At 42.8% G+C, this 27,443-nt stretch overlaps 1 protein-coding gene across 3 annotated transcripts in view; it reads left to right on the forward strand.

The window, feature by feature from the left end:
- CARMIL3 (capping protein regulator and myosin 1 linker 3) overlaps positions 1 to 27,443 on the forward strand; it is a 105,220-nt gene that overhangs the window by 25,072 nt on the left and 52,705 nt on the right. For all 3 annotated transcript variants that reach the window (XM_056526656.1, XM_056526646.1, XM_056526664.1), the window contains exons 8-23: positions 558 to 631; positions 715 to 790; positions 892 to 980; positions 1,461 to 1,555; positions 3,399 to 3,485; positions 3,676 to 3,785; positions 5,760 to 5,837; positions 6,049 to 6,125; positions 6,558 to 6,662; positions 8,239 to 8,308; positions 8,522 to 8,603; positions 19,009 to 19,105; positions 19,888 to 19,942; positions 24,664 to 24,836; positions 26,927 to 26,995; positions 27,102 to 27,195. In XM_056526656.1, coding sequence (XP_056382631.1) covers positions 558 to 631; positions 715 to 790; positions 892 to 980; positions 1,461 to 1,555; positions 3,399 to 3,485; positions 3,676 to 3,785; positions 5,760 to 5,837; positions 6,049 to 6,125; positions 6,558 to 6,662; positions 8,239 to 8,308; positions 8,522 to 8,603; positions 19,009 to 19,105; positions 19,888 to 19,942; positions 24,664 to 24,836; positions 26,927 to 26,995; positions 27,102 to 27,195 — 1,431 coding nt within the window. The remainder of the gene's footprint in view (positions 1 to 557; positions 632 to 714; positions 791 to 891; positions 981 to 1,460; positions 1,556 to 3,398; positions 3,486 to 3,675; positions 3,786 to 5,759; positions 5,838 to 6,048; positions 6,126 to 6,557; positions 6,663 to 8,238; positions 8,309 to 8,521; positions 8,604 to 19,008; positions 19,106 to 19,887; positions 19,943 to 24,663; positions 24,837 to 26,926; positions 26,996 to 27,101; positions 27,196 to 27,443) is intronic.

The following is a 27,443-nucleotide window of genomic DNA, read 5'->3' on the forward strand; positions in this document are numbered from 1 at the left end:
ATATTATTGGCACTGACATTTCTAGAAATTTTAGTGATAAGTATGTGTGAATCTTACAGATGTTCACAGGTACTATAAATGCATGGTATTAAAAGGGCATTTTAAGGAGTATTTAATATGTATATTAATGCTCAGGCAATGGGAAAAAAAATAACTTATACTCACCTTCCCTACTCCCTTACTGCTGCCATTCTGACAGAGCTAAGTCACACTGCGTAAGACTTCCTGGTGTAGGTTTTGTCACAGGAATTGCCTGCTTACCTAATCAGTGGTGGAGGCAGGACACTGCTGCGACTAGTGATTGGCTGAGGGAACAATTTCCTGTGCTAACATTGACACCAGGAAGTCCTGCGCAGTTGGACTTGACTCTTTTAGACCAGCAGTGGGGGAGCAGGAAAGGTGAGTATAAGTTTTTTGAAACTTTTTTCTATGATTAATAAATTATGTTCCATTTTTCCGGTTAATGTTATATTTGCAAACTGATTTCTAGTACTTCAGAGCTTATGCTATTATATCTGATTTGCTCCTTTATGACATTTTATTGTGTCTCTTTTCAGGACGTGGATATGATTTATCACTCTCAGGACAGCCGGGAATTTAACTTGCAAGACTTCAGCCATCTGGAAAGCAGGTCAGGGAAAAGAGGTAAGAAAGTGCTGTCAGTACTCATTGGCCACTATATTGCTCACACGGTATCTTTCTGTTCCTCCATAGGGACCTGGCACTGGTTGTTGCAGCTCTGGCATATAATCAGTATTTTCTCAGGCTCCAGGCCATAAATATCAAACTGGTAAGTACTAAATTAACATTGTAAGCATTTCTATTGTGTTTGCGGGTTTTAAACGTATAAATATCTAAACATTCCTTCATTTAATGTTTTTTTCCCTACAGGGATCAGAGGTCACAGAGCAGATCCTACATTGCGTGGGCCGATCACAGCACCTAGAGGAGCTAATCCTAGAGGACTGCGGACTGAGAGCGTGAGAGAGGGAGACAGAGAAAGAGGGATATATAGATGGGATACCGAGATAAGGGTAGAGAGGGAGATAGGAGAATAATGGGAGATTATGAGACAGTCAAAGTTCTATATAGAGGGGGATGCTAAATAAATGGGTGATCAGGATGTGGGAGGCGGGTGGTTGATGAAGAAACACAACGGGAGTTACTGTGTTTGGACAGGGGTGTGCATGTGCTTATAAATGCTTGCAAATTATTTGTGTTAACAAAAAACTATCACATTACGAGACATTATATCTTACTGACTCAGTAAAGATGGGCAGGAATATAAAAAATAAAACAAAAACCAGGCAGCGACTGAGAAATTTATAATGGAGACTATGTTAGATCAGCTTTATTATCTCCAGCAGTACAGTGCCCCCTTCCCCTCACCTTCCCTCTCTCTCTCACCCCTTATCCCTCTCTCTCCGTTCCTCCTCTCTCTGTCCCTCTCTCTCCTGCAGTGATTTTGCTCTCCGCTTGGCCTCTGTTTTGTCAGATAATGCAGCCTCCTCTTTGCATTCGCTGAACCTGTCACACAACCCGCTGGAAGACCGAGGTAATCATCCACTACACTACCCGTATAATATATTCAGTTACTCTGTGTATATACAGCGCAGTATGTTATCATACATTAGTAATCCACTACACTACCCGTATAATATATTCAGTTACTCTGTGTATATACAGCGCAGTACATCATCATACATTAGTAATCCATCCACTACACTACCCGTATAATATATTCAGTTACTCTGTGTATATACAGCGCAGTACATCATCATACATTAGTAATCCACTACACTACCCGTATAATATATTCAGTTACTCTGTGTATATACAGCGCAGTACATCATCATACATTAGTAATCCACTACACTACCCGTATAATATATTCAGTTACTTTGTGTATATACAGCGCAGTACATCATCATACATTAGTAATCCATCCACTACACTACCCGTATAATATATTCAGTTACTCTGTGTATATACAGCGCAGTACATCATCATACATTAGTAATCCATCCACTACACTACCCGTATAATATATTCAGTTACTCTGTGTATATACAGCGCAGTACATCATCATACATTAGTAATCCATCCACTACACTACCCGTATAATATATTCAGTTACTCTGTGTATATACAGCGCAGTACATCATCATACATTAGTAATCCATCCACTACACTACCCGTATAATATATTCAGTTACTCTGTGTATATACAGCGCAGTACATCATCATACATTAGTAATCCATCCACTACACTACCCGTATAATATATTCAGTTACTCTGTGTATATACAGCGCAGTACATCATCATACATTAGTAATCCATCCACTACACTACCCGTATAATATATTCAGTTACTCTGTGTATATACAGCGCAGTACATCATCATACATTAGTAATCCACTACACTACCAGTATAATATATTCAGTTACTCTGTGTATATACAGCGCAGTATGTTATCATACATTAGTAATCCATCCACTACACTACCCGTATAATATATTCAGTTACTCTGTGTATATACAGCGCAGTACATCATCATACATTAGTAATCCACTACACTACCAGTATAATATATTCAGTTACTCTGTGTATATACAGCGCAGTATGTTATCATACATTAGTAATCCATCCACTACACTACCCGTATAATATATTCAGTTACTCTGTGTATATACAGCGCAGTACATCATCATACATTAGTAATCCATCCACTACACTACCCGTATAATATATTCAGTTACTCTGTGTATATACAGCGCAGTATGTTATCATACATTAGTAATCCATCTACTAAAGTACACATATACTGTAACACATTCAGTAACTGTGTATGTATACAGCCCAGTATGTCATCATACATTAGTAATCCATCCACTACACTACCCGTATAATATATTCAGTAACTGTGTATGTATACAGCCCAGTATGTCATCATACATTAGTAATCCATCCACTACAGTCATGTCAGACATGTCATCACAAATCTTAACATTATTACTCAGCCTCCAGCCCTGATTTTTCTTGGGATGCAGAGTTTTCTCTGTACCTGCTCCTCCAGTTAATGACATGAAATAAACTACTCAGCAATCTTTATTAACAAATACTGTCAAACCTTTCATACATGGCTGCACAGAATGACTACCAAGGACCAGAGGTCAGCACAAGTTAGGCTCATATTGCTATGGGTTATAATAATCTGCACTAAGATCATAGCAATGCTAACAAGGGGGAATAAGTAGAGGGTCATGCCACTTATATTCTCCAGGAAGAGGTGGGGAGAGCAAAACGTTTAGGGTGCTCCTGTTTTGGGAGGGAAAGATTTAAAGATTTCTCATAGATGAAAGCCCTAGTTACATAAGACATTTTTGCTGTTTTTAGGAATCTCTGCCCTCTCCCAGCAATTCCTGTATTTTCATGCCGGACTTCGCAGTCTCAATCTGAGCAAAACAAACATCACCGCTAGAGGTACAGTGATGTGGGATATTTTACTGCATGTCACTGTGGCACGATTTTATATTGTTACTGTGCTTGCCTAAACTGTGTTCTTGTTTGTGAGAAACTGGGAGATTGTTGCACTGTGGTGTGTGTGTGTGATAACCTGGCATGTGCAATGCTCTATATGTACGTATATTATTGTTGGGCTTTCTTTCTGTAGGAGCACTCTCTCTGTGTCAGTCTCTCTGCCAGAATGCTCTTTTCTCCTCCTCGTTGCACTCACTGACCCTCAGTAAGAACCCTGGACTTCTCGGGAGCGAGGAGACCAATGTGAGACTGACCCCTAACAACACAACCCAGATATTAGCATGCATTAATACCCCTCACTTAATCTGTTATTTATATTGTAATTCTGTACTGTCTCCACACTTTACCAGCATGCCGGTCATTCCCTACTTGTATCTAATATCATACTGCGTATATGCATCTTTCTATTACTCTTGTTTCTATTGGTCGATTATACATCGTATCACACGATAAATGCTGTTCACATCTCATTCACATCCACTACAACATCCTTATTTGTTCATTAGTATAGTTATCTCAGCATTTATATTTACACATATCCATATCCACAAGTATACATTTTTTATGTCCTTTTATGTAATGTCTGTGGTTTATCAACCCTTGTACACCTATATATAATTTAAGCGGGAAAAGGTTTTTGGGGCCCATTTGTCATATGTGCTGGGACATCATATTCACAAACCATTATTGGGTTTACATTTATAGCAAAAAAATGGAGTCTATGTATGACAGATGCAATTCTCATCATGCACACATCTGACAGACAAGGGACGATACAAAGGCACTTTTTTTACAGGCCAAATAGCGGGCAAATGGGTGTTCTAAGAAATTGGCCCTTAAAGGGGCCAACGATCAGCCAAAGAACAAGCAAACACTCATTCATCAGCTGGGTGGCCAACTATGATTTACCTGTCACTAAATAAACTTTCAGAGCTTATTTCACATAGTGAAATCTCTCAGGAGAAGAAAGTGGGCATTTCCTAGCAGGCATGACATCACTGAAGCCTGCTAGGGGACCACTTCCGCCCTCACATCGTTGCAGCGCTGTGATGAATAGAAGACCTCAAACTCTGTGCAGCAGCTTTCAGTCTGTGCTTCTTTCAGTGAGCCTCTGTTCAGCTTTTGTCTGTGCAGCTTAGTCTGTGCAGCTGTCAGTGAGGCTCTTTGCAGCTGTCAATCAAGCTCAGCGCAGAGAAACACTTCCTGAGTTTGGTCTACTGCCATTACAAGCAGGAGACCAAAATCTGAGATTTTGACCCCTGGTGGCCAGAAGTATACAGCAGAAAAACTAACATAAAATGTTTGTTTTTTTCTTTAATGGAAGCCAATTACAAAGGTTATTTATTTGGCATAAGGAATTAAATATTAAAAATCATATTTAATGACAGTGCCTATTTAATGGCCACACAAATGATCCAGTGATTGCTCATCCTGCTGCACTTATAACCAAGTTATGTAAAGGCTCAGTAAACAAGCGACATTCACAGAGATTGGCACTTGTTATCCTTCTGCCATCAGCCTGTCGAAAAGGGCCTATAGCTGAGGAGCCAACTCTAATGTGGACATTGGGGTTACCTGTTTACACCCTCCATTTCACAAGCATTTACTGTCTTCATATTTTACATTATAACTCACTTAGGGTGCTTTCACACCAGGTTTTCAGCCTATTGCTGTCGGATCCGGCTGGGGGAGGGGAAAACCGTGCACTCCTGTACCCCGGCTCTGAAATCCATTGACCTTAATGAGCCAACCGGAGTCACCGTTTGACTCAGGTCGGCTAATTTTCGACCCGTATCCAGTTTTGTGACCAGACCTAAGATCGTTGTATACTACGGTTTTAGGTCTGGTCACAAAACCGGATACGGGTCGAAAATGAGTTGACCGGAGTCAAACGATGACTCTGGTCAGCTCATTAAAGTCAATGGATTTCAGTGCCGATCCGGCTGGGGTACAAGAGCGCATGGTTTTCCCCTCCCCCAGCCGGATCCGACAGCCGTAGGCTGAAAACATGGTGTGAAAGCACCCTAAGTCTTTTCTGACAAGTACCACTGATATCTACTTTTTCATTTCCCTGCATGATTTCCCATCTTGACTATTTATATAGATATGGACTTTGCCTCCAGATCCCCACACTTAATATTCAGAAAACACATATTAAAAATCCCATTTTCTTGCTTTGTCCCACTGCTTAATAACCACTAAATCTCTGTTTTCTAGGCACTTTATACATTCTTGTCTCATCCAAATTCCTTGGTTTATTTGGATCTCTCAGGAACAGACTGTGCTGTGGACACTGTAAGAGAGCGATGGCAGTATATAAAGGATGTGAATGATCCTAGTGCGGGACTGGTGGGATATTAGTCGTGCATGATGTGACTGGGGATTTGTAAGAAAGTTGTTTGGAGAGAGTTAAATGAAGAGTATGAATTGTGTAGAGAAATGAATGCTATAGGTAAAACACTTAAGTGACTTGAGGATATTGCAGCTGTGCTTTCTCTTTCTTTAGATTTTTGGTGCATTAGCTCTTGGTTGTTGCTCCTGTCTTTCACATCTTGATCTCTCTAAGAATTCTCTATCGCATCGGTGAGTGTCCTAAGCATTTTTCAGTATCTCCTAGAGTACTATTAGGGAATCATAGGGATGGTCATTTTAGGACAATGAACCCTCCATGTAGTCATGCCTAAGACATTAAAGGGGTACTCCGCCCCTGGACATCTTACCCCCTATCCAAAGGATAGGAGATAAGATGTCTGATCGCAGGGGGGTCTGGCCAGCACCCTGGCAATCTTATCCCCGAGTGGGCACCCTGGCCACAGTCGGCCACCCGGTGTTCTGAACACAAATGTGGCCCAGGCATCAGGGGGGGGGGGGGGGGTCCCTGAGGTCGGAAGCCCTCCCCTCCTCCCCCGCGATTGGACATCTTATCCCCTGCACTGTTTGTATTCTGCACTGTTTGTTTTAGGTCAGCACTGGAATATTGAGCCATAATGTGTAATTTGATTTCCTTTCTAACAGGAGAACACCGGAGACACTGCCGTCGGTGGAGAAATTTTTTGGCAGCTCGTTGTCACTCTCCCATGTATCATTAAGTGGAACCAAAGTGCCCTCAGAACTATTGAGGTGAGGAACTAAGATTCAATTGGGGGTATTTATCAAAGGATTTATGTGTTTTTTTCACGTAACTTTGGCGCAATACTTTGGCGCAGTGTCTTTTTGCGCCAAAGTTTGGCGCATCTTCTCCACTGTCATTTTTACAACTTTCTCAAAATCACATGGTCCTGTGTGTGACTTCAACTTTAGTCAGTAATTCATCATTTGCGCCAATTGATCTTTTTGGCACAAATCCTGTTTTTTTTTGGTGCAAATCACCGCCAATAAATTTTGCACATGGAAAACACACTTACTAATGTCAGAAAATGTAAAGGCGTCAAAATACATTTAAAAAAATTATTTGTGAAAGCAGCGACGCCTCCAGGGCTGCTCAATACTATCCTGCGACCTTCACCCTCCGTTGAGCCAGCATTGGACATGGCCACACAGGTTCAGGAAAGGTAAGCACTAAAGCAGTGGTCTCCAACCTGCGGACCTCCAAATGTTGCAAAACTACAACTCCCAGCATGCTGGGAATTGTAGTTTTGCAATATCTGTAGGTCGGTAGTTTGAAGACCACTGCACTAAAGTAGCAAAAAAAAATAAAAAATACCCAAGTTGGAAATAAAATCCATTTCACATGGTGGCTATAAACCCCACAAAAGAAATAACTCATGTCGCTTGCTGATGTACTGCAGGAGGGACTCCGAAATGGCTGCTCTACAGGGTAAAATAAGCTGTCCTCTGTGGTGGTAAATTCTGTGTAAAAGGGGCTGTGAACAGCTGATTTCAACATTTGAGCCAAAATTACTAACAACTTGCACCAAATGATAAATTTGGTGCATGTCCACGAAAACCAAAGTAAAAAAAAAAGGGTAAAAAGAAACTGTCAACAGGCAAATTTGATAAATACCCCCCAATCTGTAGAAACTATACTTTAAAGGGGTACTCCGGTGAAAACCTTTTTTCTTTTAAATCAACTGGTGGCAGAAAGTTAAACATATTTGTAAATTACTTCTATTAAAAAAATCTTAATCCTTCCAGTACTTATTAGCTGCTGAATGCTACAGAGGAAATTCCTTTCTTTTTGGAACACTGATGACATCACGAGCAGAGTGCTCTCTGCTGACATCTCTGTCCATTTTAGCAGATGCATAGCAGAGGTATGCTAAGGGCAGCTTGGTGGCTCAGTGGTTAGCACTGCTGCCTTGCAGTGCTAGAGACTTGGGTTCAAATCCCACTAAGGACAACAATAAATAATTAAAGTATTATTATAATAATGTCAGCAGAGAGAACTGTGGTCGTGATGTCATCAGAGAGCATTCCAAAAAGAAAAGAATTTCCTCTGTAGTATTCTGCCTCTAATAAGTACAGGAAGGATTAAGATTATTTAATATAAGTAATTTACAAATATGTTTAACTTTCTGCCACCAGTTGATTTAAAAGAAAAAAGGTTTTCACCGAATACCCCTTTAAGTTTTGCCCATTGAAGGTGCTTAAATAGGAACTCAAGCGTTGTGGATATTACCTTGTAAAAAGGCAGACTAATATAAGAATAAGAAATCCTTTTGGTAAAGCATATGCTAAATCTACTTTTTTGATGCAGAGCCATGCTTCAGGGGTTGTGTTCGAACACTCACCTGCAGGATGTTCATCTTGACTTAAGCAGTTGTGAGGTAAGTGCGTCAAATAGTTCTAGAATGTTTTTGTGTGAGATATTTCCGTTATAGCACACCTGACAGTCAGATGACCGTGCTAAACACAACAAGTTGTCACTGAGACTTTCTATGAAACAGATAGACCCGAAGGTTGAAAAGAATGTTTTAGATTTTAATTTTTTTACTGTAAAAAAATGAAATGTTTCTGTTACTTTTCTGCTATTTTTCTAGCTGCGGTCTGCAGGTGCACAGATGTTACAGGAACTTTTTCCTCCAATCAGCAGTGTTGGGAGCCTTAACATATCTGATAATGGTGAGAAACAGATGCGCTCATGTTGCATTTAAAGGAAATGTATCATCAGGAAATCACCTATTGTTTAACCTTTTTCTGTGCCAAGCAGGTCATTCCTGTGAACCACTTTATTATGTCATGGTTATGGCATTGGCACAGGGGCTATGCTTTTGACATCACCAGCGTATGATGGCTGTGCCCAACAGCCGACATCCAGCTTTAAAGAGGTACTCCGGTGGAATTTTTTTTTTTTTTTAATCAACTGGTGCCAGAAAGTTAAACAGATTTGTAACTTACTTCTATTTAAAAATCTTAATCCTACCAGAACGTATCAGCTGCTGTATGCTCCAGAGGAAGTTATTTTCTTGTTGAATTTCTTATCTGTCTGACCACAGTGCTCTCTGCTGACACCTCTGTTCATGTCAGGAACTTTCCAGAGCAAGAATAAATCCCCATAGCAAACCTATCCTGCTCTGGACAGTTCCTGACACTGACAGTGGTGTCAGCAGAGAGCACATCCTGTAGTCCAGAGGAGTTCTGTGTGAGAAGCTGTCGGGTGTGTCTCTTTTGAGCTCCAGACATCCAGAGAAGCAGCATTTTACATCAAGGCTTTCCCAGGGGTGTGGCAGGCTCCCTGGGAGAACTTTCCTGCATGGAGCCTCAGGCCTCCATTCCCCGTTCTTCAAGGCTGGCGGGGGGTGGAGAGAAAACTGCTACAGCCATTGTTCCAGCCGGAGGCAGAAGATCCAGCAGAGTCTGCAGCAATGCAAGCTCTGCTCATCAAGCAACAGGTGCCAGCCAGAGATCTGGTGGTGGAAGGAAAACAAGGAGGAAGAGTTTGGAGATGTGGGCTGAAAGAGGCCCCAAAGAATCAAGTGAGACCTACTGCTCCCGCATGGCCGCACGCTTTGCGGAATACGACCGCTGCAGTAAAGAGCTCAGGCTTGCAAGAGAAGATCTGCGTGGGACTCAGAGTCTGGCAAACTCTGGGTCCAGGAGAAGCAAGCCTGAGCTGAAGAAAAGGATCACAGCCCTGAAAGCCCAGATTGCCAAGCTGGAGGAGAGGAAGGCAGAGATCCTGGAGGGCAGCGGTCTCCTAAGAGAGAAGCTGGCAAATGATGAAAGGTTTGCCGCCATGAAATCCCCAGGTAAGGTGGAGGTTGAGGTGGATGATGGGGAGAGTAGTGGCGGTGAAGATAGTGAGGATGGCAGTGAAGGAGTTAAGGAGAAGGTAGAGGAAGGAGCGCATGTGGTGGAGGATGCTGTGTCTGTTCCTATGCCCTGTGACACCCAGGACAGCTACATAGAGCCGGCCCAAGTGGCGCTCCCTGTGACTGACAGTGAGGAGGACGATGTGGAGAGTGAGGCTGGGGGTTTATTGAGGGCAATTGTCATGCAGGAATCCCCAGTCCACCTCCAGAATTTCACCTTCGGTGAAGATCAGTGCGAGGATGGAAAAGTCAGGCGTAAAGCAAAGAAGCAGAAGACCCAACAATCTGTGCAGTACATGTTCGTACCTTTCCAGCAGTCTGGGTCAGCTGCAAAGCTGGTTCAGGCTGCTGAGCCCCCCAAACTGCAAGACGCCGTTCCTGTGGTGGAGCGGGGCCAGCAAAGGGGGTATAGAATGGCGTCTGAAATGGCTATGGACGCAATAGATGTGAAGCCCACCCGTCCTGCCGGTAGGGAAGGGCAGGATGGGCTCATGTTGGGCAACTCTGGCGCTGCTGGGACGCCCCAGGGTGGCGGGGGGCATGTCCAAATGCCAGAGAAGAGCTATGCTGCCGTGTGCTTGGGGGGCGGTTCCCCGAGTGCTGTGGGCACTACCGACGCTGCTGGGTACTCTCCTGTGAGGGGGGGGAGTGTCCGGGCGTCGGAAGCAGAGAAAGGTCGGTCCGTGTGCTCGGGGGGCGGTCCCCCGAGTACTGTGGTTTCTGCGGGCGCTGCGGGGCACTCCTCTGTGAGGGGGGAGAGTGTCCGGGCGTCAGTGTCATCAGCAGAGCCTGAGCGGTCGGGCAAGCCTAGTGGTGGCATTATGGGAGGAGCTGGGGTGCGCCCGGTGGGGCAGCCCCAGACTCAGGTGGTAACATCGCCTATGAAGGAGGAGCCATCAGCGTTGACCCCAGCGGCAGCTAAGCCAGCAAGAAAACCTGTATTAAAACCGGCGGTACTACAAGTCCCAGCCAGCCCAGGATATGTTAGGCAGGAAGTGAGTGCAGGTTGTGAGAATGATGGGGGTGGTAGTGTTGTGATTGGGAGGAGTGCCAGTGGAGTGAATGATGGTGGGAGTAGTGGTGGTGTGAATGCAACATCTGGTATGGATGATGGGAGTTGTGGTGTGAATGGTGCTCCTGGGTCTGGGTCTGGTCCGGCTGCCCCCCCCGGCAGTGACTGCTCCTAGGAGCTATGCCAGTGTTGCTGCCGGGGATTCGGTGGGGTCCCCATCTCCGTCCAGCCCCGGGGGTTACTTGCAACAGCACCTCCTGGAGGCTCTGCGTAGGGGCGACAGGTCGATCCAGGTAGAGGGAAGGGGTGAGGTCGACCTGTCTTTCTGGATAGAGAGGCACGGTTTGGGGGCTTTCCGAGAGCAGAATGGGGAGGTGGTCTGGTCCCTCCCGACACCCGGGCAGGACAATAACCGTAGGAATGTGGTCCGTCTGATTTGGAGGGGCGAGGATGCGTGCCCGCCTCGCGCTAAAGTGGTTGAGCTCCTCCTCCAGATGGAATTCAGGGCGAGTGACATCTTTGCCCTGATCCACCCCTACGGTTCGTCTGAGTTTGACGTCAGTTTCGTTTGGCCGGAGGGTCTCGAACTCTTCTGGTCAAACTACGAAGTGGCGAACAACGAGCCCTACTGGCGGGATTTTGCTGTAAAGGCGATTTCCCGTCAGAACTCAGTCAAGAAAGTGACACTTTTGACCCGTAATGAGTCACTTTCTTGTTATGACATCATTACCTGGCTCGGTCGATATGGGGATGTGACGGACATGCCCAAGAAAAATTTGGATGAGCACGGGATCTGGTCCGGGGCCTGGACGTTTTCCGTCAAACTCAAACGTTCAGGTAGTACAGTTGCCCACATTCCGTCAGCCGCCTTCCTTGGATGTGACAGGATCCAGGTCTTCTACCAGGGGCAGCCTAAGGTCTGTCACAGGTGCGGCAGCCCCACCCATTTTAGCGCAGCCTGTACTGTACAGGTCTGTGCTTTGTGTGGTGGGGTGGGTCATCTGGCCGCATCCTGTAGGCAGATCCGGTGCCACCTGTGTGGTGTCCTCGGGCACCCTTTCAGCCGTTGTCCGAGTGCTTTCGCCCGTGTTGCGACTGCTCCGGCCGGGGAGAGCTGTGAAGTTGCCTCGGCTGGGGAGGGTACGAGCAGGGATGGGGGCACAACAGGGCTAGTGACGAGGATAAAGGGCCCCGCCAAACTAAGGCGGGAGGAAACTCGTAGGAGGAGTAGGGAGCTGGAGAGTGCCCAGGTGACTGGGGTAGCTCCGGCCCCTGGTCCTGAAGCTGGCCCTGTAACCACTGAAGCTCTGGGGGAGAATGTGCTGAATGAGGAGATCAGGAGGCTGCGCAGAGAGGAAGGCAATATGGCCGACCCTTCCGATTCCTCCCACTATGAAAGTGTGGATGAGGAGAGTGGGGAGAGGCCAAAAAAGAAAGACAAGGGCAAAAGGAAAGGGAGAAAGAAGAGGTCGGAGCCCTCTGTTAAGCCTTGTACTACGGGCCAGGTCCAAAACGGAAGCCTGACTGCCCCCCCCTCTGATTGACCTGTCAAACCGGTACCTCGTCCTCGATACCATCTCCTCCCCCTCCTTGGAGGGGGAAGGTGAGGGCGGGGTGCCTAGGGTGAGAGAGCCTCTGGGGGGAACTGGGCCCTGTCCTGCGGAGGCACCTTCCTCGGAGGGCAGGGCTAGACTGGGGCCGGACGGAGACGGGGACCCCATGGACCAATCAGAGTCTAAGAAAAGGTCGAAAAGTGGTCCTGCCCTTTCCTCTTCTTCAGGGGATGAGGGGGCAAAAAAGAAGGGGAAGCAGAAGTAAAGGTGTGGCCGTCTAACTCAATCACCAATGATGGCGGCACTCACCCCATTGACGCTGGCATCTATTAACTGTGCCAGTATAAAGTCGGATACGGCTAGATTCGCAGCCTTCGATTTTCTCGGCCGTGTTGAAGCCGACATTTTCCTTTTACAGGAGACCAGGTTGTCAGATCTAGCCTCTCTGGTGAAAGCCAGAAGAGAGTGGAGGCGCGGGCCCTCCCACTGGTCTCTTGCGGCTGAGCCGTATAGTGGGGTGGCGGTCCTTTTTACCGCTACGGTTGAATGCAGACGGGTTATTGAGTTAGAAATGGGGAGGTGCCTGATCTTAGATGTCCTCATGAAGGGACAAGAGCTCCGGCTCATAAACATCTATGCCCCACAAACAAAGCTGGGCCGTAAAAATCTCTTTATGAGGATTAAGCCCTTCCTTTTTACTAGCCGGCTGGTGATCTTTGGAGGGGACTTCAATAATGTCACAAGGTCCCAAGATAGGAGAGGCTCCAACGGTCCGCTGGATTGCGATAGTGTGGCCCTTAATAATATAGTTAGGGAAGCTCGCCTAGAGGATGCCCACATCCGGAGCCCCTCAGGCCACGCGGGTTTCACCTATCATCAAGGTAGTCGCAGGTCTAGGATAGACAGGTTTTATTTAAAGGAGGAAGCCTGCTCTTCCGCAGTGTCCGTGGTTGAGGTGGAGTTCTCTGATCACTGTATGATTTTGTTTTCCCTGAATGTTTCAGAGACCCCCCGGATGGGTAAAGGTTATTGGAAGCTGAATTCGTCCCTCCTGGAGGAAGCGGAGATAAGACAGTCCTTTGAGGATTTTCTTCAGAGTCAGGTACCTTTACTGGGCCTTTGTAGTAGTAAGTCAGAGTGGTGGGAGATATTCAAGAAGCGGGTTGCGGGGTTCTTCCGCCAGCTCTCGAGCCTCAGGTCCCTGAATAGGTATCGCCTGTATCAGGGTCTGAGGAGGAAACTCGAGTGTCTTGTCTCGACTGGAGGTAGTCGTGATGATATCTCCAGAGTGAAGTCCTTGCTGATGAGGTGTCAGTACGATAGGCACGCATCTTTGGTTTTTGAGAGGGATTACGGGAAGTACCGCTCACCCGACCCTTACAAGAACTGCAAGATGTCAGTGAGTAGTAAAGTAGTCTCAGGACTGGTTGATAGTACAGGATCTCTGAATCGGTCCAGATCAGGGATCCTGGAGGTCGTCAGATCCTTCTACTCACACCTCTTGGGGAGGAAGGATCTAGATCGAGACAGGATGTCGGTTTTCCTGGCTGAAACCATTCCTGAGCCAGGGGTAGACCCCTCTCTTGATGTTTTGGCAGAAGATATCAGGAAAGAGGAAGTGAGACTGGCGATCGAGGGGCTCGCCCCCAAGAAGTCGCCAGGTCCAGATGGCTTAACATCCGAGTGGTATAAGACCTTTAAGGAGTCTTTAGCTCCCCTCTTGACCAAGGTATTCAATGAGTGTCTCTCCTCGGGCACTCTGCCAAAGTCAATGAGGAGGTCAGCCCTGATTCTTCTCTCAAAAGGTAAAGATCCTAGCCGTGTTGAGAATTGGAGGCCCATATCTCTTCTAAATACGGACAGGAAGCTTCTGGCCAAGATACTGTTTAATCGGCTGGTGAAGTTTGCACCCCGGCTCCTTTCGGGGGCTCAGCACTGCTCTGTTCCAGGCCGAAGCACTTTAAGTGCTGTCCTTAGTGTCAGGGAGGCAGTGGAGCGGAGTAGTGCGGGTCTCTGGAAGGGGTACTTGCTGTCCTTGGATCAGGCCAAAGCATTTGATCGGGTGAACCACGAGTACCTCTGGTCCGTCCTCCTGAGATATGGCTTACCGAGTACTTTTGTGAATTGGCTTAAGATCTTGTATGCCGGGGCAGAGAGTTTCCCACTGGTGAACGGGTGGTCTGGCCGCTCTTTTGAGGTGGGGTCCGGAGTCCGTCAGGGTTGTCCTTTGAGCCCGCTTTTATACGTGTTCTCGATTGATCCCTTCGTCCGGAGAGTAGATCGTTGGCCGTTGGCGGGAGTCGGGATGAGTCTGGTGGAGCTGGATGTCACCCAGAGAGTGGTGGCGTACGCTGATGATGTCACTATTTTTGTCTCCTCGAGGGGGAGGTCGATGTGGTGATGTCAGAGGTGGAGCGCTACTCGGAGGCATCCGGGTCCAAGATCAACCGGGAAAAGTGTGAAAGTCTCTGGCTGGGAGGGGGGGATCCCACATTTGATCTCCCGGACACCCTCCCAGGGCCGCAAGACTCAGCAAAAATTCTGGGCATCACATTCGGCCAGGATGATTATCCCACCAAAAACTGGGACGGTAAGCTCCATGATGCCACTCAGAGGGTGAACCAGTGGAAGGGTTGGTCTATGACTCTCAGAGAAAGGGTACACCTGATCAAATCATACCTGCTCCCCTTGTTTATCTATCTGGGCAGTGTATGTATCTTGCCAGAGGCTTACTACACTAGGGTCTACAGCCTGTTTTTCCAACTGTTATGGGGGAACAGGTTGAACCTAGTCAAGAGGGAGGTTACGTACCGTACGAGGAGACTAGGGGGTTTATCTATGGTAAACCCTGTGGTGTTCTTAACAAACACCTTCTTGAAAGCTAACATCTCGAACCTCTGGAAAGAGAGGGCTTCTCCGTGTGTACTCTCCTGCAGGGAATGGTTTCGGCCTTTCTTCCAGGAATGGGAGAGAGGAGGGCAAGTGAAGGACCTCCGTACACCCCATGGATATCTTCCGGCTTACGCTACCCCGACTCTGAAGGCGTTACGTCGGTGGGGTCTGGGAGTGTGGGAGATCAGGACCCAGTCAAGGCAGTTCCTTGACAAACGGGTTCTGTTGACCCACTTCCAGAAGCCTCTGGCGCTCAGGGACTGCCCAGGTCGGGATCTGAGGGTGGGGTTGTATCTTTTAAACTTGAAAAGGATCCCCCAGAAGTTTTGGGACTTGGCCTGGCGCTGCTTTCAGGGGAAGCTAGGTGTAAGGGACAACCTGAAGTACAGGAACTCTGATGACCGGGGGTGTCCCCAAGAAGAGTGTGTGGACACGCTGGAAAGCATGGACCACTTCCTGCTTCATTGTCCCTTTAACGTAGGGGTCTACAACCGGGTGGGCGCTTCCATTGGCTGGAGTCAGCTTGCCGGCCTTACCTATCCGGAGTGGGCTTATGGGGCATTCAGGACCCTCGGTGGCCGAGATCGGGGCACTTTATTTTTAGTTAGCTTAGTGGTTAAGTATCACACGTGGAATGCACGGTGTTTAGTGTCAACCCAGCAGAAAGTCCTCTCCGAGGTGGAGGTCTGTAGGAACATCACCGGTGACCTCGGGAAGATCAGGTCTTTGGAGTATGGCAGTCTTGGCACCAGTAGGGCTTCTCTCCTATGGAGAGGGTTTTCTTTTGATGTGCCCTAGGTACTAGACCTTTTTGGTAGAGTACCTTTATTTTGGTTAAGGAAAGGCATACAGGGATAGAGATAGGGTGATAGTAGGGTCAGTTAGATAGAATTAGGGAGAATAGTAGGGGGAGTTAGGGAAAGAGCTTAAATTTCTTCAGTGTATCAGATCTGCCATCCTTCTCCCTGGTGGTGGACTGTTGCATGTGCACCATAGCTTTTTGTTTTGTTTTCAGCTGATATGGTATGAAGGGCTTACAGGCACTGAACTTGGGCCTAAATTGGGTTGTGGTCTTGTATGTAAGGTTGTATTTAGTTGGTTGGTTGGAGTGCTAGGTGGGGAGGGGGCATTTGTGGGTGTTGTTTTTTTTTTTTTTTTTTTAATAATATATATATATATATATATATATATATATATATATATATATATATATATTTTTTTTTTTTTCTCTTTCTTCCTTAAGGGATCTGACATGGGTCAGTTAAGGACTGGACTTAAGAACTGTACGAACGGTTATGGACTGGCCCATGTACAGGAGGGGTGGTGTGGGAGAGGGCACAGTTTTAGTGTAGGATTTATTTTTGGGTTTTTGTAGGTATTTTTGTGAGGCACATTTATTATATTTGTATGTATACTGTGCTATGTATATTGTTTTATATTATTGTTTTATTTTATTTATTTGTTGGTATATTGTGTCATGTATTTTGTTTTATATTGTTGCATTAGCCATAAGAAAAGGGCAGTCGGACCAGTTGTAGTTATGTAGTATTATTATTGTATATAGGTGTTTTTTGTCTGTGTATATATAACTTTTATTTAAAAAGCAGAGGTGTGCTTTTAATAATTTTTTTTTTGTTTTTTTTAATTTATTTATTTATTTTTTTTTTTTATTTATTTATTTATTTATTTATTTTTTTAATAAGCCAAGTTGTGCTGTTGTTATTTTCATTCTCAATATATGTGTGTGTGTGTGTGTGTGTGTCTTTCTTAGTTTTGGAGATTATGCGTGTGTTATGTTTTCTGTTGCTTTATTTATTTATTTATTTTACCAAGTATGGATGATTTTGAGTTATAGCCAGGTGGTGCTGAATTTTATGTTGGTTTATTTATTTCATTTAATTAGCCAAGTTGAGCAAATAATATTTATTTTTTATTTTTATTTATTTATTTATTTATTTTTTATTTTTTTTTTTGTTATGTTATGTGTGTGAGTGTGAATTTCATAGTTTGCTTAGGTGTATAAGTATAGTATAGTTGTAGTTTGGTATATTTTGGAATTTATTAAAGCTGGGCTGGCCGGTTAGGCAGGGTTTTATTTTATTTTACATTTCTGTTGTAGCTAGTTAAGCTTGTTTTGTGTTCTTGTTTTTTGGAATTGTTTTGTATTTTTACAATAAAAAAGAGTGTCAGCAGTGAGCACTGTGGTCAGACAGAAAAGAACAACTCCACTTCCTCTGTAGTATACAGCAGCTGATAAGTACTGGAAGGATTAAGATTTTTAAATAGAAGTAATTTACAAATCTGTTTAACTTTTTTGCCACCAGATGATTAAAAAATTTTTTCCACTGGAGTACCTCTTTCTCAGCTGAATCCTAAATCCTAAATACCATAGTCATCATTAGTCTATACCATAGTCAAGACATCACTAATAAATTAAATTTAAGCACCCCCACAATACAATCACATGGTGCTACATGTAGCTACCCTGTCTGCCATATGTATTAGTTTTTTAGGTCTTACTTAAAAAATTGTCCATCAGTAAAAAGCTAGAAGGCAAAAATGTACTGAATATTGTAAAATATGTAGAAAAATGTATAAAAGATAATAAATTATGTGAACATCAAAGTAGCACTATTGAAAAATATAACTTATCCCATAAAAAATGATTGGAAAATATATGTTGTCTAGCTCAAGCAATCATTCACATGGTTTAAAAAAAGGACTCTCTGTAAATTTTATAATGATTAATAATGGTTTTGGAATGCATAAATTTAAAATAGTTTTTCTGTATAGGGGTTAAATTAAGTGTTTATGTTAGTATCTACACTATATATTAAAGGGTACCTCTCATCAAAAAAACTTTTGATATATTATAGATTAATGTATGCAGAATAACTTTACAATTGCATGTTATTAAAAAATATGCTTCTTTCTATTTAATTTTTCCACTTTGAAGAAATGACCACTAGGGGTCTCCCTACCAGTCCTGGCAGCAAGCATTTCAGACTCATGCTGGAGTCCTAAACACTATGAGCTGCCAGTCTGCTTTGTTCACAAAGGAGAACACTCAGAGCTGCCAGCCTGCTTTGTTCACAGCCTGTTTGGCTGTGAACAAAGCAGGCTGGCAGCTCTGAGTGTTTAGGACTCCAGCATGAGTCAGAAATGCTTGCTGACAGGACTGATCGGGAAAAATACAATAGAAAGAAGCATATTTTTCATTAACATGCTATTGGAAAGTTATTCAACATTCATTAATCTAAAATATATCAAAAGTTTATTTGATGAGAGGTACCCTTTAAAAATAATTCTGACATCCTGCAGCTTTTACACTGGCCACTGAGCCTCGCAATATTCTGATATTTCTTCCTCCTGTTCTATTCAGTAGTGATCATATTAACACCACAGGCAGGATTACAATAATAGGAACACCTCCTATGAAGCAGGATGCAGATAACATAGGATCCACCACTGACATTAGGTAATGGTAATAATATAACTCCTCCCCCTTCCTGCACACTGATCTCTGCACAGGTCACAGAGCATGAGGAGCACACTCTCCCATAAAAGTCCATTCAATAATCATGTAAAGGGGGAAAAAATACCGTAAAAAACAGGTTAAGAAGAATATACATCAGTATGTGGTTTTTAATTAATACAATTTAAATCCAGATGATACATTCACTTTTATTACATGCTCTTTTCACTAGTCTTTATCTTCACCGTTGAATTGGTTTGATGTCTTTATTGTGTTCTATTAGGATTAGACTCTCATTTACTCTCCCTTGTCCCTGCTCTGGGCAGAAGTAGACATCTCAAACATCTTTCGATTGGCAGAAACTTCTCAGTTAAGTCACGGTGAGAATTTATCATATAGTGATGTATGACATTTGGGTTTAACAAATAATCATAGAATTGGGGACCTTCACGTCTTCCTATATTCAATATTGTGGCCAAAATGTTAAAAACAGGGCAAATTGTGACTAAAGAGGTAAAGTTTAGGTTTACTTGATAACAACGTAGTAGTCAAAGTAGAAGAAGAAGGATTCTACTACCTCCAAGTCACAGACAAAGCTGGCTAAGCTCCAACTCTTTCCCTAAATGTTTCCTTCTCATAGTCAAAGATTAGGAGGGGTAGAAGGAAGGGGACAAAAAAATTGTATAGTATGGAAAAATAGATAAGACTGTCTACCATCATTCGAATGATTGCCTTGACAACACATAGGGATGTACAGTACAGTGGCCTCTTAACACATCCACAAAATAGCATGTTATAGTGCAAGTAGACATTCTTTGGGGTATTGTTTCTGTTACAAGATAAATTAAAAAATACTCCCGGGACGGAAACAATTCATATGTTAAGGTAAAAACCCTTTGGGGTTAATTTGCGTTTAAATATTTTCCCTTCGTAGTCTATTGGGAATGTTTTAATAATATGAGAGAAAAATACATGGTAAGGGGAACCTTCTATGTTACAAGCTGTAGTATTTGTCATGATAGAAAAATGCAAGATAAAAATGCCAGATATATGCCATGTGGGAACATGCCAACAGAAAATTGGTGTTTTGTTATCACTGTGAAGTCTGTATCCCCTGAATATATTAATGAGAGGTTGTTGTATTCTCCAACCTTGCACATAGGGTCCTAGAGGAGATTCTTCAAAGAATTGTGAATGTTCTTCAGGATGAAGACTGTGTGAGTATCAAATGAAAATATGTATTATAAGTGGATAGAATCTTTAAAACAAGTGTGACATCTTGAGATTCCATCTATCAAGTTTTTATCACATCCCCTATGCTAGGGTATAAAAGCAAACTGATCACCTCTTCACTTCTCAGCCAAGTGTCAAGGGAGTGGAGCTCAGCTGCTCAGGTGCCACAGACTGGAATGTCTCCCTGCTTGCCCTCCTTGACTCATGTGATGACCTGTATATCAATCTAGAAGGGCTGGAAGGTACAGTAAGGTTGAGTAAGGAAAAATGCCAGGCTGTGGAACATTCTATAGCAACTTGGCTTCCCCTCCATGTCACTTGACTGAGAAATAAAAAGACAATTTTATAAGTTTGGCAACCACCATCTGCTCCTGGAAAGGAAGAGATTACTTTTATGCCCACTATCCAACAGTGTCTGGTGCTCTAAGCAGCAAATAGAGCTGACAGATTCCCTTTAAAGTTACTATTCATTAAAGTTATTTTAAGTGCAACATTATACATTTTAATGTCCTTGTTGAACATGATAAGAAAACAGAATCATATACTGATGTGTACGTTTACATACCCCAGGCAGGATTTGAAAAATCTTTACTAAATTGGCAATACTCCCACCATATACCAAGCATACACTACAGAAATGATGGGAATTCATCCTTGCCTCTACAGGATTATGTTGCTTTAAGTTTTCTATTTGAGTTTATGTTTTATACCTTTGTAGCAGTCTATTAAAAGGTACCTTTCATCAAATAAACTTTTGATATATTTTAGATTAATGAATGTTGAGTAACTTTCCAATAGCATGTTAATGAAAAATATACTTCTTTCTATTGTTTTTTTCCCGACCAGTCCTGTCAGCAAGCATTTCTGACTCATGCTGGAGTCCTAAACACTCAGAGCTGCCAGCCTGCTTTGTTCACAGCCAAACAGACTGTGAACAAAGCAGGCTGGCAGCTCTGAGTGTTCTCCTTTGTGAACAAAGCAGACTGGCAGCTCGTAGTGTTTAGGACTCCAGCATGAGTCTGAAATGCTTGCTGCCAGGACTGGTAGGGAGACCCCTAGTGGTCATTTCTTCAAAGTGGAAAATTAAATAGAAAGAAGCATATTTTTTAATAACATGCAATTGTGACGTTATTCTGCATACATTAATCTATAATATATCAAAAGTTTTTTTGATGAGAGGTACCCTTTAAGGATTTTAAGCAGTTTTATGCCAAGATTCCAGTTTCTTTTGCATACACATTTGCACAGATCATACGAAGACAAGGCTCTGACATCTGTATTGTAAGGCAGATTTCAGACAAGCATAATATGGGTGTATTTATGTGGCCATTTTATGACTGCAGATCTGAGACCACTGGGGATCTAATGACCTAAGAGAAGAGTATCAATTTGATCTAGGATGTTGCTAGATTAGGTACTTTATTATTCTACACAATTTGAAACCAGCTGTGGTACCCACAGGTATGTGAATATATGATGCCAAGAGAGGACTCAGTGGCAATGTCAGTAATGGATTGGTGATGAGGGTGGTAGTCCCTAATATGTCATGTGGCATGAGTGGTGCAACCATCTGTCTCCCTGTGGACCCACAATGTCCTTTTCAAAGAAGCTGTTCCCCTACACAAGACCCAGGCAAAGAACGACTTGTGTAGTGAGGCTTGTGTAAACTTTTTTTTTACTATTGAGGCAGATCAGTACAATATAAGTACACTGTAATGATGCATGAATTTGGCACAATACTTTGTAGTACAGCTTTTGGTTTCAGGATAATAAAGCATTTGGTCCCTGTCCCTCTTGAACAGTAGTTAAAAGCAAACTTGTAGTTTTGGGATATACTTGACTTGAGTGCGGTTCTGGCACTTGTAGTTCTACTTTGGTACTTTTTTGTAAATGTCTCTTGTAAATATCTACTCCAATACTTTTTCTGTGCATGGACTTCTAAATGTCCCTTAAAGGGGTGCTTCCATGAAAAACTATATTTTTTAAATCAACTGGTGCCAGAACGTTAAACAGATTTGTAAATTAACACAAGAGAAGAAATGAAAACAGGCCGAACTCACCAGGTAAGTCTTCAGTGCTTTATCTTCAGGTACGAATCATGGGGGTGCACAATAGCGGGTGCTGTCAAGAGGGGAGCGACACGTGTTTCGCGCTGCCTAGCGCATCCTTTGGCTCCTACAAGATTTGTAAATTACTTCTATTTAAAAATCTTAACGGTACAGAGCAGAATAGGTTTGTTATGGGGATTTGCTCCAGCTCCTGGCAGTTCCTGAGACAGACAGAGATGTCAGCAGAGAGCACGGTGGTCAGACAGAAAAGAAATTTAAAAAGAAAAGAACTTCCTCTGGAGCATACAGCAGCTGATAAGTACTTGTAGGGTTAAGATTTTTAAATAGAAGTAAATTACAAATCTACACAGTCTAATAGAGAGTAGCTGGGCACCACTAACTAATATCCTGAAAATGGAGGACCCATAGGAAACTGGTAATCCCCTCGCAACTGCTGGAGGTACTTCGTTGGTACTACCACACTTAAAGAGATAGTCGCAAATATGGTCTGGAGAAGCGCTTCGGCGCGCAACGGCCCGTCACCTAGAGGATACCCCCGCGTCTCACTGCCACACTCCCCTGTCTGTATCCCCCCGTTGTGTACCTGAGACCTGACGGTTGGTAACGGAACACTGAAATAAAAGCTGCTTGCAAGAGAGGATGCTGGTGAGTGCTCTGCTTTCTTTCTCTTCCGTGGAAATTTACAAATCTGATAAATGTTCTGGCACCAGTTTATTTAAAAAAAAAATATCGTTTTTCACCGAATTACCTATTTAAGGATGTAGACAGACTTAGTGTTGCAGTGGCTTATGTCCTATTAAACTGAGAAAAGGGACAAGGATCTTCATGGGTTGGGTCATGGCAAATGTGCAGAATTCCTCTTCACTAACTTATATGGACTATGCTGAAACACGACTCCTTTGGTGTATCCTGTAGGGACTCCCCGACTTATCAGTAAAGTTAACTGGACCAGGACTGGAGTCAAGCGTCACCCAGTTCTCTGTTGCAGTTGAGTCCACAAAATATATTTATCTTCAATGCTTCCTCTTTGGCTATCCTTGGAGCAGGACCTTTCACTAAGCAGATATGCTTGACTGTACACAAGACTAGGAAGGTTTTGACTTACTTGCATAAGGTATGCCTGACTCTAGCTACACCTAGGCTTAGTGTTTTGCAGTCTCATTATGAGGTGACAGAAGCTGCAAAGGATGTATGCTTACTGTTTCGAGCTACAGCTCATTCTAACTTGAGACTTGGTTTTCCACTTGGTATCCTGCGAATAGGGGTGGAGCTGGACTACTCTTAGCATTCATTAGCTAAAAGGTGAACACGTGACAGTATTTTTCTTAATTTGGTCTGCAGTACCACAGAAACAAAAAATATACATTTTCAATAAGAAACACAGAGATCTGTGTATAGGCCTTAGCACTCTAGACATATATTTAACTGTCAAGCAAACTTTATAAGACTACAGCCACCCGAACTAGATTCAGAGTAGCAACTAGTATAGCAGTGCTGGCCCACCACACAGCCTTACTCTAAAGAGCCAAACACCCGTGTGTCCATAACATGACTAGGGCAAATTATTATTCATTGGAAGTAAACTGATGAATGACAACAAATAGAAATAGTCTGAAAAAGTGGTAGCATGGGCAAACAGTCTGGAGCTGGATTAAGAAATAATCTGAAAACTGCAAGGAATAAGTACAGAAGTTATTCTGGAAATATAAAAGTAAAGCTTTTTATTACACAAAACATTTACTTGCTGAAACTGTAATACACCTTTTAAGATATAGCCGATTAATTAATATTTAAAATATTATGGTCGTATCTAAATATTCATAAGCAAAAATTATACCTTACTGAATATGTATGATTATTGTATTAATACAAGTATGGTCTCTGTGGTCATGTAATCATAGAAGTTCTGGTAATAACAGTGGGGCTCAGCGGATCATGTCATAAGTCTCATGCTGAGATTCTCAACTAAAACTGTAGTCCATGAATCATGATCCTTTGATGTGAAATCTGTGATCGGAATGAAGGAGACAGATGCAATTCCAGATTAGGAGATATTTATGCTTTTCTTTCCACTGTGCCTGTGGTCTCCCAGGGTGAGATTAGAAATATTCCACTTGCTACAAAGCATGTACATCAGAATTGCTGCTTGTAAATCCTGCTCTTATAGATCAAGTTACTTACTGAATCTTTTCCACCATTAGCTAAAGCATCAGAACCCATCCCATTGTAAAATGCCCAGATAGCTAAGGCTCGGATTGCTGGTCTAGCTTAACATATATTAGTAGTTAGCTGTGCATAATGAAATGTTATGCATTGTGTTTTAGTTTCTCACCATTTTCATCATTTTTGCTATCTGTCAATGAATGGAAATATTCAGTTTGTTATAAAGAATAATCATGTTATCAAGTAGGTGTTTAGATTGTATTAGTGGATATACTAAGTTAGTAAAAATAGAAATAAAATAAATAGAAAAATTGGTGGGTTATAATAATACGTAATATACAATATATACGTATAAACTTGTCTGAAGTGGGTATCAGCTTTGGGACACAAAAGTATTTAACATCTCACTAATATAAAAGATAAAAGAGCCTTTAAGTCCTGACAGTTTTTTTTTTTTTTTTTGTTTCTCTTAGTGCCTCCAGTCTCTGTCTCTCGCAGACTCTCGCCTGAAGTCTCGTACTTGTATTGTTCTAAATGCTCTGGGGAGTAACACATCTCTTCAGGAGTTGGATATCAGTGGTAATGGGATGTCTGACATTGGTGCCAAGATGCTAGGAAAAACCTTGCAGATAAATAGTACACTGCGGTAAGTACACAGGATGCATTTGTTGCATTACTATTACATTGCCTCCAATAAGCTGTATTTAAAGGAAAGAAAAAAATAAAGAGAATAATGCATTGGTTGGTTTGACGTATAAAAAGACTTAAAGGGGACCTGTAACCATGTAAACCTTATCTTATCTATTAGCATCTTGTTAGGCTGGGTTCACATATACTGTATCAGTTGTCTGGCACAGTTTCCCTCCGGTACACCAGAGGAAAACTAATGCTAGAACTGATCCTATTAATTTTAATGGGACAGTTCACAATCATCCATCGTCCCAAATTTGACGCCGGATGGTTGGACACACCGGACAGCATCGGACAGGAGACCGCAGCTTGCTGCACTCCCCCATCCGGTGCCAGAAACAAATGATGCCGGATGCCATACAACTGATTATAACTGATGCACGTTGTCATCAGTTGCGTCGAGATTTAGGCTGAGTTCACCTATGCCAGATGCCGGACGTATGTGAACCCAGCCTTATAGAGCAGGAAGAGATGAGCAGATTGATATATATATATATATATATATATATATATCAATCTTTTATGAAAAAGATTCAATTCAACTTGTAACTTATTGATTTTAATCCCTGCACTCTGTTCTTAGGAGTCCAGTGGACAGTGTCACTTATTGATAGGACCTCCCACTGGCCTACTAAGCATGGAAAGCTTAGAATTTTCAATCAATAATGTACAAGATATACTGAATATTTTTCCACAAAGATATATATCATTCTGCTCTCCTCCTCCTCCTTCTCTATAGCATGATGATAGATTAGATAGAAGTTTCATGGTCATAGATTCCATTTAAGGAAACTTACACTGAATGAAATAAAGACCTTTCCATAAACAATGGGGTAAATGTACTATTCCAAATTCGACAACATTTTGGATTGGTTTGTGCCAAAAAATACAACAACACTTTTTTCACCCTGTTCATAATAGGGCGTGGCTTGGTAGTAAGGGTGTGTGACTTAGCTAAAAAGGATGTGATTTATAATGCATACTGTGCATAAAAATTTCAACACAGTTTTAGCTCAAAATATTGTCAAAAGGAAAGCCAAACAATAGTTGGTACAAACTTAGACAACAGTGTGCATCAAAATAATCATATAGCATAACCCACTGTAATACATTTAGGGGATCTTTGGACTGGCAGTTTAAGTTAGAGATATAGCCTGCAGAAGAAAAAAAAACTGAAGAAGAAAATGCAGGATTTAAGTGTGGTTAAAGGAGTAGTGCAGTGAAATATAACTTATCCCCTATCCAAAGGATAAGGATAAGTTTTAGATTGCGGAGGGTCCAACCGCTGGGACCCCCCGCGATCTCCTGAACGGGGCCCCGGAAGTCTGCCAGAAGTGGCCGTTCCAACCCCATAGGAAACCACGACCGACACGCTCCCTCCATGTATCTCTATGGTAGCCACGGCTACTTGCGGGGGTTGGCATGCCCTCTTGCAGCAGACTGCCAGGGCCACGTTCAGGAAATCTATAACTTAACCTTTGGATAGGGGGTAAGTTATATTTCACTTTAGAGCTCCTTTAAGGCCACAACATATATATCCTAAGGCCAGGTTATAATGATTTATGGGAAAGACACAGGACACTCAAGTCTCTTAACAGTCTTTTTTCTCCTAAAGAATGATCTTGAAATATTCTTTGTTATCGTAAGCACTCACATAACTATGCCCACTTTTTCCCTCAGTATATATTCTTAGATGAGACTGGGTGGGTACTAGGTCCTCATTATCACATGGGGGCAAAGCCAGGCAATGTCCAATAGTGGTACAATGTCATCATAACACTGGCAACATTGGACATAGAATGTGGACTCAGAATACTTCTGAGATGTGCCAAGGGCAGAAGTGGAGCACCAGTCTGCCGAACAAGTAATATCTTTTCTGCTCCCCTGACAGCCCCTTTAAAGTCTAAAATCAGCTTCTCCCGGCTTCATTAGAATGTCAGTAAAGATGCACCCTAAGTTAGGCAATGAACTCTATATTAGAACAGCATAATACTGCACATTTGTGCTGTACATATAACATAGTTTCTTCCATTACTTTGCTTTTAGATCTGTTCTTTGGGACAGGAATGCTGTTTCAGCGTCTGGATTTATGGATGTAGCTCGAGCTCTTGAAAAGTAAGTAAAAAAAAAAAATATTGTCACTAACTTTTTATGCTTCCTCTTTTGAAATATTAATCACACAATGTAAATAATCACACAATGTAACTCTGATATCACACAGAAATAGGACCCTACGCTTTATGTCCTTCCCTGTTGGTGACATTTGCCAGGCTTACCAGAGACATCCTGAGAGAGCAGAAAGTGCCTGGAGGAAGGTAACAGACAGATACAGATTTAGACTTTTTCTGTGATATTGGTATTTAAAGACAATTGTGTGGACAAGTGTATATAACAAATGGTGAAATCTGAACACAATAAATAAGACTACAGTGGGGCATAAAAGTATTTAGTCAGCCAACAATTGTGCAATTTCTCCCACTTAAAAAGATGAGAGGCCTGTCATTTTCATCATAGGTATACCTCAACTATGAGAGACATAATAAGAAAAATCCATAAAATCACA

The sequence above is a fragment of the Hyla sarda genome, chromosome 1, assembly GCF_029499605.1.
Source record: "Hyla sarda isolate aHylSar1 chromosome 1, aHylSar1.hap1, whole genome shotgun sequence".
Taxonomy (NCBI): Eukaryota; Metazoa; Chordata; class Amphibia; order Anura; family Hylidae; genus Hyla; species Hyla sarda.